Source organism: Fukomys damarensis, unplaced genomic scaffold (assembly GCF_012274545.1).
Source record: "Fukomys damarensis isolate Sample0158 unplaced genomic scaffold, DMR_v1.0_HiC HiC_scaffold_15, whole genome shotgun sequence".
Lineage (NCBI taxonomy): Eukaryota > Metazoa > Chordata > Mammalia > Rodentia > Bathyergidae > Fukomys > Fukomys damarensis.
Window position 1 is genome coordinate 63625410 of NW_022900927.1, and position 21401 is coordinate 63646810.

Sequence of the window (21401 nt, forward strand, 5' to 3'; positions counted from 1 at the left end):
TTTTTTTTTTTTTTTTTTTTTTGCGGCACCGGGGATTGAACTCAGGACCTCGCACTTGTGAGGCAGATGCAGTGCCACTGAGCTGCATCCCCGGCCCTAATAAACACTGTTTTTTTGGAGAGAGGCTACTAATGATTGATACCCATTTCAGTTACTTTGAGTCTTCCTGGTAGCAGGCAGTCGCTTGAGATCACTTGAGCTTGTGTGCTGTTTTTCCCTCTGTAGGAAAAAGAGAAAAAATCTTTGAATTGACCTGTGATTAGGTCATTCTTATTCTCTTTAAGAATAAGAAAAATGAATGCTTAAGTTTTTTCATATGAAACAGATTGGAGTGAAGGAATGGGGGAGAGTGGACAGCAATTATAGTAAGCAATGGGGAAGGCTCTGAAGGTTTTGAGTGGGCGGCTGGTATGGTTGGAGCTCTATGTTGGTTACTGGTATGGGAGTGAGACCTTGCTAGTCCATTTAAATGTAAATGTAAAATGGGAGTTACTCTGTGTATCACATTTGAGCCTTCAAAGATAAACTCTGAACTTCTGATGATAAACTTTTCCTTAGCTTCTGTCACCTTCCAAGCATTCATGTAACAAACTCTCACGAGTGTATTTTATGTCTCAGGCCCTGTGCGAGGCACTGGCAATGCCCTGCTCTTGTGGTAATAGATACCGACAGGAGTCAGCCTCACAAGGACACGTAGGAGTGATGGAGAGGGCACTGGGTGAGACTCAGGGCGGGATGGGCAGACCAGACTGCAGAGGACGGGAAAAGAACAGAGCGGGCAGTGTTTCAGCCACAGCTGCAAGTGGGGAGCCACAGGCTACGCAAAAAGGCAAACTTTACTAAAACCATTAGCAGCTGAGTGCCTGGGATGGGAGTCAGAAGAGGGTGTTCTAGAGTAGCTTGGGATTTGTCTTATTTCGCTTCATCTCAGCTCAGGTTTCACCCTGTTAGTTTTCTGAATCTTTGTTACTTACTCTCGGAGCACCCACAATTCTCATTTTTAGTAATTATTGCAGTTAAGACTTAGTTAATTTATTCAGCAATACTTGATTCAAATGTCTGCCACCCCTGTGAGAGTATAAACTTCATGAGGATAACAGCCATGTCTAGCATAAGCATAGAAGGCTCTCACTCAGAATGGGTTGCCTATAGTGAACGTTGAGTCCTTCAGCAAGTTCAGAGAGGACTCGCCTGTCTTGTGTGCAGCTTGGTGCTGAGCAGTCCTGACCAGGAAGCTGGAGCTTCCCAGGTGCAAGGCCGAGACCAGTGTCTCCCACTGCTGCGCAGCTGTGTCTTCTTGTAAGATCATGTTCCACTTTCTTATTTCTTTTTTGCTTTTTTTTTTTAGCAAAAATATATAAAAGAAATAAATTTGGGCAATAGAAAACAAATATTTTTATGTCTATCATGAACTGAACTTTAAAAATGGTACTTTTTATATCGTTACTTAGTATCATTGATTTGAAGTTAATTTCATATTAACTTTGTCCAATTTTTTGAATTTTAATTTTTATAGGTTAATTTCACCTACCAGTTTTTGAAAAAGAAGTTTTATATCTTTAGCCAGTTTATGTATGATGAACATATCAAATCCAGATTGATTAAAGACATTCGGTTTTTCAGGGAAATTAAGGACCAAAATGATCATAAGGTATGCTGTGTGTTCTTTTTAAGGTACTTTGATTCAACTGTTAAGTATATGGCAAATGCTTATGCAGAATTCATCATTTAGATCTCAGTGGGGTTTCAGTTTTCTTTCTTTCTTTTTCACTTGTCTCCCAGGCAGGCTCTGTGTGCCTTCTGTTTTCCCTTACAATCTCTGTCAGATTCCACATAAGGAAAAAATGAATGATCAGTATACCCAGATTCACTTTCTTTAGTTTGAAAGTAATACAAATATGCATTTAGAAACATTTAAGCAATGAAAAGTGTGTGGAACAGCTCCCTCATTTTCTTTCCTTCCTGTTCCGCTTTTGGAAGCAGTTGCTGTTAACCATGTGCTTCCATCCACTGGTCACATATCTGGACAGATGTTTCTGGAAGGAATAACTTTGTCCTTTTTGTCAGTCCGATAGAGCTGTTGGGCATTAGAGACCAAACTGGTGGTAGGAAACTTAAATTTAGTGGCCCTGATTATTCCTCCCTTTAGTTAATAACAAAAAAATTATATTGACCTTGAGCATGAGCAGTTTTTATTTTATCTTTTTCTTGAGACTGGGTCTCAATATATAGTTCACCTTGGCCTTGGACTAACTACGTATCCCAGGATAGCCTGGAATTCATCGCGATCCTCCAGCCTCAGCCGCCTGAGTGCTGGGATTACAGTTGTATTTTATAAGTATTTTGTCATTAGACTTGGGAGTTTTTGTTTTGTTTTGTTTTAATCAGAATGAAATAAAATTAGTAGTATTGGCATGATCATGTTGGTAGTCATTTTCTCCCTTAGGGTTTAAAGATAGTTTTAAAATTCTCTCTCCAGTACCCTTTTGATAGAGCAGAAAAATTCAACCGAGGCATCCGGAAACTTGGAATCACGCCAGAGGGCCAGAGCTACCTTGATCAGTTCAGGCAGCTCATCAGCCAGATTGGTAAGTTATTACTGGGAAGTGAAGGATGGATCTTAGGAACCACGTATGCTGAGTAGCTTGCACTGATAAAAAGCTGGTGCTTAGCTCAGTGCTGCTCCACTGGGGGAGTTATCTTACAGGATTTGTGCTGCAGAAATAATTGGTAGACTGTAGACTAATAAAAGTTAAATAAAACCTCTTCCATCAAATTAATCATCTCAAAGGAAATCATCCCATATGGAAAATGAATGGTCATCTGGGAAGCACTTACTGGGTACCTACTATTCAGAGCATTGTCATCATTTTGAGCTTTTAAAAGACATTCTTTCACAGCCAAATATGAAGTATGAAACATTCATATGAAAAGATAGTCATTTAGATTATTAAGTTATATAGAAATTGAGTTACAGATAAAATACCAAATGCTATATTTTTTTCTGTAACACTGATTTAATACTTATGTAGATAATTTGTACTGTTACCTTATAAGTTAAACCTGTCTCCTGAAATACAGTGTAGTATATTTAGGAGTAAGAACTACATGCAGAAATAATCCTTGATTAACAAAATCTTACCCTTATTTGAATTTTTCACAAAAGGTATGTGTACCAAATGCCCTCCCTATAAGCCTGTGGGGTAGGCATGTAATCAGGTTTTGTTCTTTTGTGGCAGGATCTCGCGATAGAGTCAGCACTGGCCTTGAACTTGCTATATAGTCCAGGCTGGCCTCAAACCCTACATTGCCTGCCTCAGCCTCCCAAGTGCATGCAACACCACTTCTGACTGTGAAATCACTGTTTTAAAAAGGTGCAGAGAGCAAAATCAGAGAAATGAGAAATAGTTGCGCTGAGACTTAACTGGGGTTATTTAGCTAGAAGTCCAAAGGTGTCTTACGGTCTTTAGTTCTTTTAACTGACACTGACCAGTTAGTAAAATCTCACTGATTCTATTTTGGGAAAATTATGCCTCCTGAGATTGATTCATTTGTCAGACATTTACAGGCATCAGTTATGCTGAGCATCCTTCTGCATGCTGGGTTTGCAAACAGCTTTGCTCCCAGGTGGCTTACCTACTAGTGGGAAAGGTGTTCTGAAGTTCACTTTGGAGTGACTTCAGCGTGTGACCGTAAACTGTGCAGGTCCCTTGGTTTGCAGGTTAGATTTTCCTGTTCTGTTTTAGTGCAAGAAATTAGAGAATCTTGCCTTTGTAAACTTTTTATCTTGAGCTACTTAACATGAAGTATGCCAGCTAAATATGTTCCTTTAAGGAGACAGTCGATTCCATATTAGATGGCAAATTCTTTTCTTTTGAGACAGGATCTTACTATGTAGTTCAGGTTGGCCTTGAAGTTGCTGTGATCTTCTTGCCTCAGCCTCCCAAATGCTGGGATTACAGACATTTGCTACCATGCCCAGCCTACTTGCAAACTAGTGGCACAATAGAGCTGAACTAGCTTTGAGATCTGATGAAGATGCTTTTGCAGAGCTAATGCCGTCTGCCGTGCATGTGGGATTTTGTGAGGAATATGAGGGCTTCAGGCTCGGTCTGTGTGCCCTCCTTCTAGAGCTGTGTTCACATGCAAACATCAGAGTCAGCGCTGCCTGTACTGTTTTATTTTTTATATTTTTTGAAAGTATAACTTCATCCTAAGAAGTAACAGTTAGTTCCTGGCCCTCAGTGTGCTGGTTCATTTCCTGATGCACATCTGTATCCACGGCCACTGAGATGATCTGGCTGTGCCGTCCAGTGTTACCTCCACTCCCCCGGCTCTCACTCTGTCCACACACAGTATCCCAGCATTGTACTCCTCTCTGTAAAGTGCTGCAGGGTGCTTTTCAGTCTGTTCTTCATTTTGAGAGGAGTAGTGAGCTGGGAGCCAGGTGGAGTCCTGATCGTTGCCTGCTGGAGTAGCTAACAGCTGCCGCCGGCCCTGAACATTTACTGAGTGCCCTGTGCCTTCTGCACTCTGGCTCTTGGGAGACACTACACGCAGCATTGTTTCCCCTCATGCATTCCACAGGGACTTCTTTAGGACGGCAGATGCTTGTGGGTGATGATGCTTCTTCTTAAGACACTAAACAAAGTCTGTGCCCTGCTAGAGCTGACTCTGCCAGGAGAGGAGACTGACACACAGAGATTACAGGGTGGAGCAAAGTCCTTCAGCTAACGAGCGCCGTAGTCTACATTTGAACCTGGGAAGTCTGACCTCTGAAATTTTGCTCCTCCATTCTGTGTTGTGCTAGCTTGTCACATTTTGAACTACTGACATTAATCTGACAATTTGGAGGAAAACAATGAAATTGGATACTTGCTTTTTCTGATATGCCTATTAGAAGAAAACAAAACATCTGGGTGTGGTGGTGCATATCTGTAATCCCAGCACTCTGGAGGCTGAGGCATGAGGATCGCTGCAAGTTTTCAGCCAGCCTGGGATACATAGCAAGACCTTGTTTCAAAACTACACACAAACACACACACAAAACCCAAAACAAAAAATTGGAATAGGCTTTAACATAGATTGGGTGATTTCAGTTCATTTCAGTTGGTGCTGGATTCCTCCTTTGAGCCGAATGCGTTGGCTCTGGGAGGGAGCAGTGGAGACTGAATGGCTCTGCTCATAGAGCTTGGTTTTAGTGAGGAATGAACAAGATAAGAGCTGTCTGCAGTGCTGAGTGCTGTGTAGGAGGTAGAACACTCTTCAGCGATGCTCTGACCCTGAAGCGGGTCCTGAGTCCCCTGAGCACAGCTGCACTGCGCTGCCCAGAGAGAGGGTACCAGCCAGGCCGCACAGAGTGAGCGCAGAAGCCCTGTCTGCCCTGCGATGTCCGGGTTATCGGGGCTGGGAGGAGTCAGCAGAAACCGGAGTGGTGGGAGCCACAGCAGCGAGCTGCCTGCTTCCACAGGAAGGGTGGGCTTCCCTCTGGAGAGGACAGCCCTCGTGGAGTTTTCAGGAAATGCTGGATTTGTGGGAGTCACTAGCTTCCAGGTCGGTGGTGGTGAACCTGTAGGACACGCGCTGTTTGTTCTTGGAGGCTCTGAAATGTCATCTCTGAAAGGAACCGGCGCCTGCCAAAGATTACTCCGCGCACCGACAGAGCCCATATGAGAGATTTTATTAAAGAGCCGCGGTGGCCCGGTGGACCGGTGGCCCACTCAGCAGAAAGGGAACAGAGAGGGAGCGGGAAAGGGGCCTGGTTACATAGTGGGTGACTGGTGTAGGCGGGTCGGGGATTGCGTCAGCTGCATGGGAAGCCACTCAGGGGCCATTCTTGGACATTTACTATGACCCATGACGCCTGAGGTGGGAATGGGAACTTTAGGGTGAGGAAGGAAGTTATTTATCAGGATGGCGGCAGCCGTTCCAAGGCACTTACCTTATAATCTCTGCTGCTGTGCTAGGCAAAGAGAAGATCGGGGTGTGGGAGGAGGCTACGGTGGAAGCTGGGAAGCTGGACCAGTCTGCTGTGTATTGGCGTGGTACAGCCTGGTGTGACAGTTGGAGTAGGGTGAGATGTGAAGGTGGTGAATGTGGTTGGATTCAGGCCACATCTTCAAGGCAGAGCCAACACTCATTTATCCACTGTTGAGATACAGGGTGCAGGGGAGAGAGGAGTCTGGGTAGCTTCAAGGTGTTTGACCTGAGCAACTGGAAAGGCAGGCATTGGCGGTTTCTGAGGGAGGCGTTGCAGCAGGGGCTAAAGCTCCTGAGTTTGACTGGACATTTACAGTTTAAGATTCTTCCAGATATGTAGCTATGAACACTGGATTAAAAAAGCCTAGTGTTCAGAGAAGTCCAGGCTTGGAATGTGAGTTTGACAGCATCTAATAAAGATTTTTTTTGGTACGTACATGGTGTGTGTGTGTGTGTGTGTGTGTGTGTGTGTGTGTGTGTGTGTGTGTGTGTGTGTGTGCGCGCGCACGCACATGCATTTGTGTGTGTGACAGAGCAAGAGACAGCGATAGAGACTGAGAAGAGAATGAGGGTATTTCCAAGGTGGGAGCGAAGAAATTGTTGGTGCTCTAATTTTAAGATGTTTGGTCATGCAGTGTATTCAGCATTTAATGAATTTATCAACTGAAAAAGTTAAACTTATTTTGTTTGTATGTCTGTTTTTGGTACTGGGGATCGAACTCGGGTCCTTGCACTTTCTAGGTAGTTGGTAGAACCACGAGCTAAATCCCCAGCCCTTAAACTTATTTTAAAATATATAGTGTAGATAGATATAACTGTACCTTTGTATTTTAAGTGCGGGAATAGTCAACAGTTTTATTTTTTATGGAACAAGGACTGAAGTAAACTATAGCAGAGTATCTTGGTACCTAGGAATGGAAACCTTGTAGTTGACTACATATATAAACACCTGTTTTTGTGTGGCCTTTCAGGTAATGCTATGGGCTATGTTCGGATGATTAGATCTGGTGGTCTTCATTGTAGCAGCAACGCCATTAGGTATGGATGCAAGCATCATTTTTGACTTGTTTATGCCACTTTATGTTATTAAATTTCTCTTGTGATATGTGATATTGTAGAGGTTTTTGTTTTTGCTAGTATATTTTGAGAGAAAAATGGAAGAAAACAATTCTAGTTAGATTTTTTTCACTTTAAACTTTAAGAGTACATTAGACTGTTGAAGGTCTTTATTTTTCTCAAGCTTATAGTTAAATGATTTTGTCAGTATAGTTTATGAGTTAGTCTAGCGTACATGATTTTAAGGAGTAAATGTGATATCCAAAATTTGATCGTAACTAAAGTGGTGATCTTAACAGTATCACTGAAGTACGAAGTTTTTCCTGAAGTACATGGTTGAACGTCTCTGAGCAGTGTTACGCACCACTTTCCTGTCTGTGTCATCTGCACACATTTTTGTTGCCTTAATAAATTCCTTCCCAATTCTTACATAGATTTGTGCCTGATCTTGAAGATATTGTAAATTTTGAAGAACTGGTAAAAGAAGAAGGTCTTGCAGAAGAAACATTAAAAGCAGCAAGGTAATCTAGTTTTTGAATAATTGAAATTTGGAAGTTTAAAAATGTGTGTTTAGCCAGGCCTGGTGATATATACCTATAATTTTAGCACTCAGGAGGCCGAGGCAGGACAGTCACTGAGTTCAAGGCCAGCCTGAACTACATAGAGAGACCCTGTCTTGAAAACCCCCCCGCCCAAAAAAAAGTGTTTATATAAGACGTTAAAGAGAAGACCATAGGATATTGTATAATTTATATGGCAGTGTTTTTACCGTGTGAATCATGGTCTCGGTTTTATGTTGCTTTTTAAAGACTGCGATATCCTAAGGTCTTTCCACCCTTGCTGTAAAGGGATCCCATGGACCATGTGGCCCAGTGTGACAGCCCCCAGCCGTGTGTGCCTCTTGGACACCTGAACTGTGGTTGGCTCACACAGCCCACCTTGAAGATTTAGCATCAGGAAAGGAATGCCAAGCGGCTCATTTGTAAAGCTCACGTCGCCTGTTTTTTTCCTTTTCAAAGACTTGTAGAATGCCAGCTTCCCTGTTGGAGCGGCCTCCTGCCTGTCCGGCAGCCACTGCCCTGTGCAGCTGCTGCTCCTGGAGTACAGCAGATGGAAGCGGAAGTGGGGTTTCGGACTGATGTGATTTCGGTGTAAGGTTCTCCTGGCTCACTGGAAGTGCTGGTCTCCAGACGCCAGCCAGGAAGGGCTCTGTGACATAACTTAGAGCCCGAGGGAGCCCGAGGGGTGCAGAATTTGTTTAGCAAGCAAATAAATGGGTGGTGACTCTAGCTGAGGGTATGCGGGTGTTATTATCCTGGATTTTAACTCTGATGCTCTTGACAGTTTTAAAAAAGGAAAGTGCTCTTTTCCCTGGTGCAGAGGTTGTGCCCTGCAGGTTCTGGCCTGGTTCATCACCAGCTTACCAGCAGCCGGGTGTGGTAATTAGCTATTCAAAGTGCTGTGCTTGAAAATGGCTAAAGTAGGTGGTGGTAGGTGCATCACAGAGAGAAAGTTGGACCTTTACTTTTTGCTAGCTGATGTCATTTTCACTAAAAGTAGCATTTAAAAGATATTTTGAGGGAGTCCGAGGAGTTAGGAGTGCCGTGCTGTCTCTGGGTGTCCAGGGTAAAGTCAGCTTCTGCTTGCAGGGTCCAGCTTGTCCGAGGAGTGCTGGCTGGTACTACTGGGTACCGTGAGGGGCCGCGAACAGAGACCTTGTCCCTCATGGAGCTTTCGCGGCCTGCTTTCAGCCAGGAGCAGAGGGTTTTACAGATGGCCCTGCTTTATTTTATAATGGCTCATCTTGTGTTTTATTTTTACTTTCAATTTTACAGTGATGTGAAAGTGATAAGTAAAAACTGATATTTTAAAACATGTTTAACCTTATCATTATTACCGTTGTTAAGTTTTGTGGTCTGATGGGTGCTAGGCAGGTACTTAACCCCTGAGCTTCATGCACAGCCCTGGGCTCAGATTGCCTTTGGGTCCTCTCCTGCGTTGGTGGTGGGCACCGCGACCCCGGAGCTTCATGGGCAGTGCAGGTGTTGCTGCTCCGGGCATCACAGGGTCGTGGTGTTGGGACCGAGATGTTCTTCACTCATCCTCGGGGTGCCCGGGGTTTATCCAGGTGTCACCCATCCTAGGCTGAAGAGCATCTGTTGTTGGGTCCTGTGAGGAAGGACGGTTTGAAAGTAGTGAGAGCTGTGTGTTCTGATTCCAAGACAAAAGGCATCTCCTGTTACCGAAGGTTGAAAGGGATGCTTAAGCTCTCAAGAGAGGGCCAGGTTCAAGTTGAGGTAAAGAAATGCAGGAGGAGCATCGGCGGAGAGATTTCAGATGAAGAGTTTGTTCACAGAGATGGGATTCTGTCCATAAGAGAATGGTTGTGTTCTGCACGCAGGCTCTGCTCCCTGCTTGGTGGTCTTGGCCAGCCTGCTGAGAGCTGGGTTTTAAGAAGAATGCCTGCTTTTGAAAAAGGAATCAAAAGTATTACAACTATTTTATTTTTATCCTTATTTTTGTTTCTTAGGCATTTGGACTCAGTTCTCAGTGATCACACACGAAATTCTGCTGAAGGCACAGAGTATTTCAAAATGCTTGTGGATGTTTTTGCTCCAGAATTTCGAAGGCCAAAGAATATACACCTCCGAAATTTTTATATCATTGTGCCTCCTCTAGTGAGTATTTTCACAGCCTAAAATGAATCTTTTTTAACAGCTGTGGTAAATGACTTTGATTTCCTTGTAGCATGATGCAGAGTATATCTCCGATTTTCCGATGTAAGTAAACTACATGTCTCCTCATGAGTGTTAACTACAGTTCTCCTAATTAGCTGAGCGGAAGGAGACTGCCTATAGCTAAGATAGCTTCCTGTTAATAGGTAATAGAGAAGTCCTGTTGTTTTTAAATTACTTGAGTGTATGTAGTCCAAGTGTGCCAGAGTCTGGGTGGAATGATACCAGTCACGGTAAGCCCTGAATGTGGACCAGCGTTGACTGGTGTGACAGGAAGGGTTTTCTAACGCACGTCTTAGAAGCCTGTGTTTCAGGATAACTTCTCTCTGTGCAATAGTACTAACACCTAGCATAAACTTTTAATGCTTTCTCCTTGTGAAAATGTATGGAACACCCCATTCTAATTCTATAATTGCCTAAAAGTGGCTCAGGTTTTCAAAACTTACATTACAGGACTGGGGACAGAGCTTACTGGTACTGAGCTTGCCTGGCAAGCACAAGATCCTGAGTGCAGTTCCCAGTACCAAAAAAAATTACATTATAAAGACAGTTATTCCAGCCGGGAAAATGGATTTGAGCATTTAGAGAGGTTTATAATAACAATAGGCCAATTTCCTCTAAAGGCTTCTGTAATTAAGTTTTTTGTTTTCGGTTTGTGTTTTGATTAAGCATCACTGAATGGTGATAGCTGTTTATTACATCCAACATGGAGGATGATGACTGTTTATATCATTGTCTGACTTGTTAATGTAGCTTCTGACATTATATAACTGCTATCACCTAGTGGAAAATGGAAATAGCTGATCATCTGCAGATCATCTACAGACGTTTTTCCTTTATGAATTTCTGTTTTATGCTTTACTGTGCACATGTGTATTCATGTGGTGAGCATCTTTCCCTCCCAGGCTGGGGTCCAGACAAGCAGCAAGGCCATCTTTCTGTCTGTCTGTCTGTCTGACTGACTGACTGACTGATGGCACCAGAGAGCAGCTCGCTGCAGCCCGCAGCAGCACAGAGAGACCCGGTGAGCTTGGGTAGAGCTGGAGGGTAAAGAGTCCAGTCACCAAGCAGACTCAGATTGGCGAATATGGGTACTGCTTTTGTGTACAAATCTATAGTCTAGGAAAAGACAAACTGTGGAAAAAGACTCTAATGAGAGCTGATAAGAGAGTTCACAAATAACATGATTAATTGCCAAATAAATGTCATAGGCAATAAAAGTGAAACTTACGTTTTGTTTCCTGTGTCAGCTGTTACATGGTTTTCACTCTGTATCATGATTGGTTTTTAAATAATGCTGCCTGCACTCTAGAGCTTTGCTGTCCACGGTGCAGCCACTTTAAGTTAAAATTTTATACACTTAAATTTCAGCCTCTCCGTCCCTGGCCTCGTGTGTAGAGCTCAGGGCTGTGTAATTCCGGCTGTGCGGACACACAGCGTTTCTGCAGGGACCATTAGTGCTGTGTGCTATGAGTGCCAGTGTGAGATGCTGACCAGTTTTGCAGTCAGTGGTGTTTGGTATGTGGTGAGCTTCAGTGTCTGTATGAATGGTCTGATAGGATAAGGTATCTTGGAAAAGCAGGATTTCAAGAGAAAGTACTGTTTGGAGGAATCTGTCCTTTAGCCAAAGAACATGGGAAGAGGTGGTGTTTTGAGCCGGTGGAAGTGAGGGCTGCCCTGTGTGTGTATGGAGAAGAGGCTACTGTCTAAGCCCATGCCCTCTGCCGTGGCCGTGGTGGAGAGGCTGAATTTGCTGGCATCCTCCTCTCTGAACTGCAGGGCTGTTCTGTCAGGGACCCCAGACCCGGCCCCGAGCTGTGAGCGGTGACTGCGCTGTGCATGTGTCGCAGATGGGTGGCTCAGCATGGCTGCGAGCGAGGTCAGGGCTTCACACACAGCATGGCGTCGTGGTGTGGAGATTCTGGGTGCAGCTTTTGAAATGTCTCTTTTCAGGAGCCTAATTTTGAAGATTTCCTTAACTAATTTTGACTCTGATATCTGTTATGTTTTTAGACCCTCAACTTTGTAGAACATTCCATTAGTTGCAAGGAGAAATTGAATAAAAAAAATAAAATCGGAGCTGCCTTTACTGACGATGGTTTTGCCATGGGTAAGCTTAATGGAACTATTTTCACATTAACTTTGTACCTTAAAATGGGCTCTTAGAAATGTTTGTGTAGGGTTGGGGATTTTCGCTCAATGGCACCATGCCTGCCTTGCAAGGCCGAGGTCCTGAGTTTGATCTTGATGCCAGAAAAAAAAAGCAATGTTTGTGTGAAGATAGGTTTATGTGCTCTTTACAGGTTGTTTCTTGTGGGGCCATTTGGTCGGCAGTGCTTGTTTTTCACCTACAACTGTCATGTAACGCCCTCTTGGCATTGCTGATCACTTGTCTGGTTTGCCTTCGTGTTCAGGCTTTGTTCTTGTCATCTCACGGTTTCAGCATTTTGTACTTAGTACCCCGGACTTCCCTGTAGCTTCCTCGCTTGCTGTCTCTGAGAGGTGAAAGTTTTTATTCTCTGTCCTACAGCCATGTTTTTCCAGGTGATTTTTATGGTTACGTGATTTATTTATTCTCTTCTTAAATGATTTTTTTCCTTTTTTAGTTCTTTATACATTTACATCTTTTTTAAAGGAAGAAGTAAGACATCTTACTAAATGTATTTATGTTGGAGAGTGTGATTTGGGAGATGATTACTTCGAAACTGCTGGTGAGGGAAGGGAATACAACTTCTGTATTCACAGTAATTAAACTTTGGTTTTGCTTGTAACGGCAGGTGTGGCTTACATCCTGAAGCTTTTGGATCAGTACCAGGAGTTTGATTCCCTTCACTGGTTCCAGTCTGTTAGAGAGAAATATTTGAAAGAGATAAGGGCGGTCGCTAAGCAGCAGAACGTGCAGTCGGCTAGTCAAGATGAAAAGCTGCTGCAGACCATGAATCTCACTCAGAAGCGACTGGATGTCTATTTACAGGTAGAGGCGCACAAGCAGCAACCCTGCTTTGACTTCCTTTTCATGTGAGATGAGTAGTGGTAAAAGAATGTATTTTAGAATTAATGGTAGTTGCAAACTGTTTGACTCAAATCTTAAAAATGGGTAAGTTAGTTGGTTTAGTTTCTGTATTTGTGAATTCTACTAGAGCTTCTGGAAGTATTTTTAATGTATCACTGTAAGTATTTTCCCACTTTCTTTCCTATTAGGAATTTGAATTGCTGTATTTCTCACTGAGCAGTGCAAGAATTTTCTTCAGAGCAGACAAGACTGCAGCTGAAGAGAATCAGGAGAAGAAAGAGAAGGAAGGTGAGTGAGTGGCTGCATTTGGAAAAACCAGTAGTCTAGCTGGGCGTGGTGGCGCACGCCTGTAATCCCAGCACTCAGCAGGCTGAGGCAGGAGGATCGCTGTGAGTTCGAGACCAGCCTGGGCTACACAGTGAGTTCCAGGTCAGTCTCAGCTACATAGTGAGACCCTGACTCAAAAAAACAAACAAAAAAAACCCCCCAAAAAACAATAGTCTAACAGTAGACAGGAGTACCCCATTTTCTGGTCAGAGTTCTAGCTTACTTTTGGAAAAGAAATACAGACCTAGAAATAAGAGTTGTTAAAAACAAAACTGAGCTGGGATTTAGCTCAGTGGCGCCATGCCTATCTTGCAAGTGTGAGGTCCCATGTTCCATCCCCAATACCAAGAAAACCAAAAAACCCAAAACTCAAGCCAGTCTGGGTCGTAGAGTCACACGTCAGAATGAAGCACACATCTTACTCTGTGGTAACCCTTTGACCCTGACTCAGTTTCATCTTCTTATTAGATGAAATTTAGTGAGTGAGCTTTGCTTCTTTCACTGCTCACCTGTATGCAGTTGGAAGGGGCCAGTTTGGGAGACAGCTGGGGTGGCTGAGGCAGAGCTGTGGCTGATGAGGCCAGGACCAGCAAGCTGGGCAGGTGGCTGAGAGGGTGAGTCCTGTGGGCAGTGCCCTGCTGCTCCTCAGCGAGTGGGTGTCCGAGTGGGTGAAGAGTGCTGGTCACTTGCTGGGCACAGGTGGGGGGGCTGTGTCCCCGGGAGTCTGCCTTGGTGGGTAAGAAAGCAACTTCCTCCTGGGAACGCTGAGAGCATTGTGTGGTGTTTCTAGTGTGACATTTGGGTCCAGGTCCTTGAAAAACAGATGTTTCCCTTTTTGGTCCTGCAGATTACGTAGCTTACATTTCTCTGTTGGGACGGTCACAGCTAGATACGGTACAGGCACTACATAACTAAAATTAGTGTTTTGTGGTGTTCTTACTTGTATTCTGTGAGATTTTTCATAAGTCAGGATATAAAACACTAAAATAACATGTTTTTATTAATTTTGTCAGACTTTAAAATGTACTTTTTCTTACACTGAGTAGAGCCACTTATTTAGATAAGTGACTTAATTTGAACTACCTTGTTCTTTGATAATGTTGTATAAGTTAAATGTTAACACATTTATTAGCAATGTGTGCAGTCATTTTTAGAATGTTACAAAATACTGGAAGATTTCCAAGTACAGCAGACCTCGTTCATGGATGCTTTTGTTTGCAAACAAATTGGTTCACGAACAGAAGCACTTGGCAAAATTTTGTTTTTGTTTGATTGACATCAGTGACAGTACGACTGCAGCTGTCCTTCCCACGCAGACATAGACCTGGTCATCTTCCAAAACCCTAGAACAAATGATGTCTGTGAACTGAGGTGCCGCTGTACTTATTAAGTGAACACTTGTGCATATCATGTTTAGGTTTGTTTTCAAGACTGAAGTAAAGTAGCACTGTTCAGAAGTGTGGGAGGCAGCAGACCTGGGTGGTGGAGGAGCTGAGTGGCTTGGGTTCTGCTGGGGCGTGGGGCGGACACCCTTGTCAGAGGGGCCACGAGACTGCAGGCACTGGCAGCCCCACCCCAAGTGCAGAATGCTCCGCTCTGAACTCCGCACTCCATCAAGAGCCAGTTAGGACTTCGGTGGTATTGGGCCTAAGTTTTTAAGAAATTTATTTTAATTTTTAAAGATGTTATTCATATATGTATTCATTCATTCATTCTTTTTTTTTTTCGATAGGGTCTTGCTGTGCAGTGCAGGCTGGCCTTGAACTCACTGTGTAGCCTAGGCTGCCCTGGAGCTTGCTTCAGTCCTGCCTCAGCCTCCTGAGGTCTGGAGTTACAGGCGTGTGCCACCATGCTCTGCATTTTAAAAAAGTCTTTTTGAGATGAGGTTTTTAAAAACTTTAAATATTAGAGATATTTGATGAATGCAGCATTTTCTTAATTTCACATTTAGTAACATAGCACTTCTCTTATAAACCTTTTTTAATGAACGTAAATATTTCCATTGTTATTTTCACTCTACCTCCAGAAGAAACCAAAACGAGTGATGGAGACCTATCGGAGAGCGCTGTGTCCGCCGACCCTGTCGTGAAATGATGCCCGAGGGGCCAAGGTCATCCACACGCGTTCACACTCTGCTGGCGAGGTGGAGGTCATGGCTGTGACAAATTGTTTCCTGGGTTGTGTTCTGGAAAATATTTAGGTGTTGGAACTCATGAAGGCAGGGCTCTGAAGTTACATCCATTCCACTTTCAAAGGCTCTGCTTTTCAGAGGTTGAGAATAAGACTAAAACTGGATTTTTCCCTGGACTGTGGGCTGGAATGTGCTTCTTCAGCAGTTGCGTGGCCGGATTCCTGAGCAGGCGCCTCACACCTTGTAGTCTGCACATGTGTTTGTAATTTGTGTCGCGTAAGTCTCTGGTCCCTGTCACCTCCAGGCACTGGAAATTCAGTGCTTACTCTGTACAGCCAGTTTCAATGTTCTTCGAGCCTGAAGTTCAGGAAGCAGACAGCGACGTTCTCATGAAGATGGCTTTGGTACAGAGGGGAGTGCGGTGCTGTGCGCCCATGCGTGGCCAGCTGCTGAGGCTGATCCTTGTGGAGACGCTTTCCTGCTGGCTCACATTGCTTTGGCGACAGTTAACTGTCCGCGGCTGCTCTGGGTGAAGACAGTTCCACACTTACAGGAAGTTCAGATGGAGCCATAGAGACCACGGGAGCACCCTGTGGCTGAAGGCACTCTGTGGCGGGAGGAAAAGCGGAGTGAGTTACTTCTGCGTCCAAACTCAGGTTTCTTCTGTGTCCAGTTAGTGACATCTTGGCACCGGTATGGGCAGATGTTTTCTTTATGATAAGTATAACCTAGGGTACAAGATTAAATGATAACTGCCCTTGCAGGCTGTGTAAAAATGACCACTGTGAGATAAAATTCTAATACAATAAATCACTTACTGATTTTAAAAAGTGCAGAAAGATTTTCGGTAAATTTACTTCCCTGCAAGCTACTATTTTTATTTTTGTAAAGATATATTAGTAAGTGGATGAACCATCCCCTTTCAAGCATGTAGTAAAATGGTACTTTACAGTGGAGGAAGGGTTCCGCTCTCACCACGACGCGCGTCCCTGAGGGAGGTGCTGCTCCCTGCTGCATCTGCCTGCTCGGCGCCCTCTGCTCCCAGCTTTGGGACTGGGGTACCGAGCGCGCCTTCTGTGGGCACCCCCGGCTCGGGGCCACCGTCCCAGCCCAGCGTGCACACTTTCACTGCCAGCATGGGAAGAAGCAGAGTGTAGGGAATGGTTTCTGTTCACTGTGGAAACAGGAGAATTCTGGACTTCTAATTCATACTAACTGTAGAAATGGCCCTAAAGCATGCTGCATAATTAATAATTTATATTTTCATTACAAATGTTTATATGAATGGTAGTGCATTTGATTATATCAAATTAGTCACCGCTTCATAGCAACAGTACTGCTTTCTGATTTTAACTTCCTAAACCATCCCATTTAATAGGGACAGATATAATTAGAAGAGAATCTTGCGTTCTCTGTTCATTAGTCCACACAGGTAAATCAGTTACTCTACCAGCTGTAGCGTTTCTATGCCGATTGACTCCCTGCATACGGACAACCAGGGAGAAAGTGATGGATTATTTTACTCAGTTCAAAACAATGTCACTGCAGTGTGGGTAAAGTACCATGAGCTCGTGTATTCAGAGTACATCTTTGAGGCTGAGTACTGAAATGGCATCGGACTGCAGAGCAGCAGGGCTCCGTACACTCTCGGGTTAGTGTCTCCTGGCAGGTGATGCTTCTCCTTGTTAACGTATGAATGTTGATATTTTTTCAGACATACTGTAATTTAAAGACTAAGGTGAACATTGGTTTTAAGTTCACGGAAAAATTGATGTTGAAATTCTCAGGAATTAAGGACTAACCGTACCTTTGTCAGCTCTAATTAGATTTTGTAAAAGACAGCAAGTTTGTTATCTCACTCGAGTGGGGCCGTGTCCTCCCCCAGTTCTAAGGAAATACACTATGTATAAATAAAATATTAATAAATATAATTTGAAAACTTCTTTCTTGCTGTTTATGTTCAGAATTGAATGTCCTAAACTAATAACTGTGATATTACCTTTGGGGGGCCTCCTTAAGTCAGGTAGAATATATGGAATCTCTTTTTAAAAGGCTTGTGAAATTCTGTGATACTTGTAATACCTGGCAGCTTTTTAGAAGTGTACAAGCATTAGACTTCATTAACCAGGGTTCTCTCTCCGTTCATGACAATATCACTTTGTATTTTTGTCAATAAACCTTTGAATGTGGAAAAAAAAGTGCAGCTACATAGGAAAACCATTTCAAGTGCAGATCAATCGAGGGCTTGGTCTGTGTTCCTGGTGAAGTCTCCTTTCCTTCACACATATTCGGTCTTTCCATAGCTTGATGTCTTCACCCCAGATGAGGTGATTGTAAATCCTAACCCTGGAGGAAAGGGGTCCTGCGCATGCAGTATGTAGTGTTAAAAACCGCTAAGAGTCCTGTTTTCAGGCATGAGTTGGACTGAAAAAGTAGCAGTAATGAACAAGTTTTTTTCAATACTATGCTGGAGACACAACCCCTAAATATTCTGGAGAAATGTCTGCTGCCCTTCTTCAGAGTGTAGTAAATTTGTACAATTGTAGGAAGGATAGTACTGTTTGTTACTCTTTTTGTTGGGTTTCCTAAATGTAAAAATAGTTTCACTGTTTAAATGATTTCAACACCATTGTCTTCCTAGGTTCATGTTGCGTACATTTCAAACTGCATTTGCTTTCTTAGGGAGGCTTTAATGTTACCTGACTTTGAAACCAGCTTTTCGATGTTTGGAACAATTTAAAGGGTTGTCAGAGATGTCAGGTACACTGGGTGTGGTGGCACATGCCTGTGGTCTCTGCACCTGGGAGGCTGAGGCAGGAGCATCACCACGAGTTGTAGGCCATCCTGGGCAAAGATGTCAAATAAAAGAGAACCCAGAGTGAGTGGAAATCTAGTTTAAGCCAAGTCCCAAGGACTGACTGTGCAGGAAGCGCAAGATGCTGCTGGCCAGGGGAGAGCCGTACTCTACAGCAGTACAGTAAACGCTCGCCTCAGCTTCCGCAGTGTGGCCCTCCATCGCACAGTGATGTCCTGACTCGGGTCAGCCCTGAGGACTGTGGATAGGGCGAGTTTTCTTTGGGCGGCCCATGCGTACTGAAGCGTTCTTTAGCGCCCTCATCGTCAGGTGGGGAGTTAACTTATACTGAGAAATGACCTCTTGTTTTTCATTTTGAGGCGAGTGTCAGTAAGTAGTTCGGGCTCACCTTGAACTCACTGTGTAGCTCAGGCTGGCCTCGACCTTGTGATGATCTTCCTGCCTCAGCCTCCTGAGTGCTGTTGAAATACCTATTTGTATAGAATTTAGTATTAAGGCATTTAATCTTTGAGAAATCGCACAAAGGGTAGCACAAAGATACCTCAGTAGAGCTACTAGTAGGGTAATCTTTAAAGCTTAATGGGTGGAGAAACATCTGGGGATTGCCGGTCTCTGAGGTCAGGCATGTAGCACCCCACGGTGGGCAGCACAGCCTCCAGGGACGGGCTGAGAGAGCCCAGTAGGTCCCACCACAGGCTTTCACCCCTCCGGTGTCTCCTCAGGCACAAAGTGGGCTGGAGTATTGAGTTCTGAGGATGAATTTGCACCCAGCACTGCAGTAGTAAGGAACAGTGGCCACTGTATGTTGTGGCTGTCAGATACTACTGTAAAGGCGGCGGGGGTGGATAGCTCAGTGGCATCGTGCCTGTCTTGTAAGCGCAAGGTCCTGAGTTCAAACCCCAGTACCAGAAAAAACAACAGTGTTCTAATTCTATATACCATAAATGCCAGCTGTTATATAGCTTATTATTGCTACTAAGTAGAAATGCATTTGTTTGGTGTCAGCTGTTTTAGGAGGAAAATTTGGAAGTAAGAAGACTGAATAGTTCTCTTAAGGGCTGCACATATTCATTAACCCGTTTAGGTTAAAGGTTGCAATTTTTTGAATTTTTACATGAAATTCATATATTTTACCTAGAGAAGTACAAGGATCAAGAATGTGAAGAGAAATATTGCATCTGAGGGCAAGTGACCTAAACCCAGACCAGAAACCAGTTGGTAGAGAGCTGGCCTCTGAGCAGCTTCCCCACCTAGCTCCTTAGGTACGCATTAACTTTTCAGTGCTGTGTCTGCTCAATACACATTTCAGTAAGTGAGGAAGGGAAATCACTTGCTGTTTCCAAATCTTAAAATTACTTAAAATCTGCAAGAGTTCCCTGCCCCAGAAGAGCAACAACTGTGCTCGGTTGGTAACAGCCCTTGCTGTTCTCTAGTTTCACACCTTCTTATGTCTCCCTAAATAATGGTTTGCATGTTTATTTAACCTCAGTGGAATCGGATCATAGGTTTTGATGATGTTGCTTCATTGTTTTTAAAATTCACAGGAGACGAGGCTGTCGTTTGTAGCATCCAGTTAGAGCGCAGATAGTTACCCATCTGCTGGTGGCATCCAGGGTTTCGCAGTGGAACTGTCCCGGCACGTGTGGACACCCAGGCTGTGGGACGGGCCCCTCCCCACGGGCTGCGGGCTGCCACCGTGCCCTCCTGGCCCTCCATCCCCGGGGCTGACCGCAGTCCGGTGAGTGTTAGCATCTCGGTGCGGTTTTCACTTACACCTCCCGGTTACCAGGTGAGGTTGAACAAACATGTTTCGAATCTGTGAAATGACCAATTTTTAAAAATTTAATTAATGGAAGATGTTTTCTACATTGTGGGGATTAGGTCTTATTGGCTTGTATCTTTTCTGGGTTGTGTTTTCATTCCTTCTGTGTTTTTGATGGAGCTTTAAGCTACTGAATTTCAGTTGTGTCTTCATGAGCTGCATGTTTTGTGTCTTATTGAAGCCACAGTTTTAATAGCACCTTAGGCCTTGAGATCCTCCTACTGCCGCTGCTGCTGAAAAAGTCGAAGCTTAAAGAAAAACATCTAAGAGGCTGCAGCTCGGCTCTGGGAAAGGTCTGCCGGGCATTGGGCATCAGTGGACTTGGAAGTCACCTGCTGGTGTGGAACCTCACCCGGCCCTAGGCAGCCACTGTTTCCCTGGTGATGTGTGCACCACAGGCACAGTCCCCCAACAACCCGAGATTGGGGTTGCGGAAGCTCATCCGTCGTCATCTTAAAGTGTTCTACTCTGACTGAACAAAGGCGTTTTGGGGCAGTCTGTCCCCTTGGCTGTAACTGCATTGTATGATTAACCATTAAACTAGAGAACTCATTCTAGTTTGCTTCCAGGGCTGTTCTAGAAAATTACCACAAGTAGAAAGAAACAGTGTAAGTCATTGCTAGGTTAATTTATTACACAGGTAGTGATAGTCTGTTGGATTTGTTACAGTTAAAAACAGTGTATAGTTCAAGATCTTTACCATTAATTGCTGGTTAGGCAGACAGTGGATGGGCTGGGGTTTGTGAAAATTCACTGGCCTGTCCTCGGGTCTGGCTCAGAAGAATGAACGGCAGCACTGGGCCTTGGGCCCAGCAAACCCCACCAGTCAGGGCTGGAGGACCAGCCAGTGCCTGCTGGGTGACGCCTGGCGACTCTCGCGGGGCTCAGCTGCTGGCCTGGGGTCAGCGATGCCCGGGTCAGGCCCCAGTGCGCACACAGTGCTGTAGGGCCGATGAGATGAGCTGGCTTCCCGTACACTTTCAGCACAACAGGCACTTAGAGCTCATTAGGTAAAATACAAAACTAGATTAATAGGAAGAATCTAGTGTTTATCAAATTGTAAATCTAGGCCTTTGCTGTTTCTAAGGACACCAGAAGTGGCAGATGACATCCGGGTGAAGCGGACGGGACATCGCCAAGCCTCCGACGCGTGCCGACACGCAGTCCGCGGAAGCACTCACCACCAAGCACCTAAGGAACAAGTGCAGACGCAGGAACGCGGCCACTGGGCTGCCTGCTTCCCGCCTGGCCGATGAAGGCATCGGGGTCCACGTGCGCGTCAGCAGCCCGAAACCAGGTTGTGCGCCTGCACGGCAGAGAAGGTGGACAGCCCTGAGGAGCGGCCCGGCCCCGCCACTTCCCCGGCCTGGGAGCCACGCTTCCGACTCTGCGCCTCTGCGCCCGCCCGGGCTGCCGTCGCTGTCCTCCGCCTGCTCGGTTAGCAGGACGTACTTCCCATCATGGGTTAGTGGCAGAGACAGCATTAGTTGAGCCAGCGCTTCAGGATCCTGAAGTTAGGAGCG

At 44.6% G+C, this 21401-nt stretch overlaps 2 protein-coding genes across 3 annotated transcripts in view; one reads left to right on the forward strand and one right to left on the reverse strand.

Moving 5' to 3' along the window:
- The window catches only part of Washc4 (WASH complex subunit 4), a 49192-nt gene extending 33648 nt beyond the window's left edge, over positions 1–15544 (forward strand). The window contains exons 25-33 of the mRNA XM_033763506.1: positions 1517–1651; positions 2480–2588; positions 6951–7017; positions 7470–7556; positions 9566–9713; positions 11784–11880; positions 12548–12744; positions 12972–13071; positions 15137–15544. Of these exons, the coding sequence (XP_033619397.1) occupies positions 1517–1651; positions 2480–2588; positions 6951–7017; positions 7470–7556; positions 9566–9713; positions 11784–11880; positions 12548–12744; positions 12972–13071; positions 15137–15204 (1008 nt within the window). The 3' untranslated portion in view covers positions 15205–15544. The remainder of the gene's footprint in view (positions 1–1516; positions 1652–2479; positions 2589–6950; positions 7018–7469; positions 7557–9565; positions 9714–11783; positions 11881–12547; positions 12745–12971; positions 13072–15136) is intronic.
- A 4947-nt stretch (positions 15545–20491) lies between these two features.
- Appl2 (adaptor protein, phosphotyrosine interacting with PH domain and leucine zipper 2) overlaps positions 20492–21401 on the reverse strand; it is a 31617-nt gene continuing 30707 nt past the window's right edge. The window contains exon 20 of one of the 2 annotated variants that reach the window (XM_010631320.2): positions 20492–21184. In XM_010631320.2, coding sequence (XP_010629622.1) covers positions 21158–21184 — 27 coding nt within the window. In that variant the 3' untranslated portion in view covers positions 20492–21157. Of the gene's footprint in view, positions 21221–21401 lie in introns of both variants that reach the window. The other variant, XM_019208526.2, reaches the window with a different exon arrangement.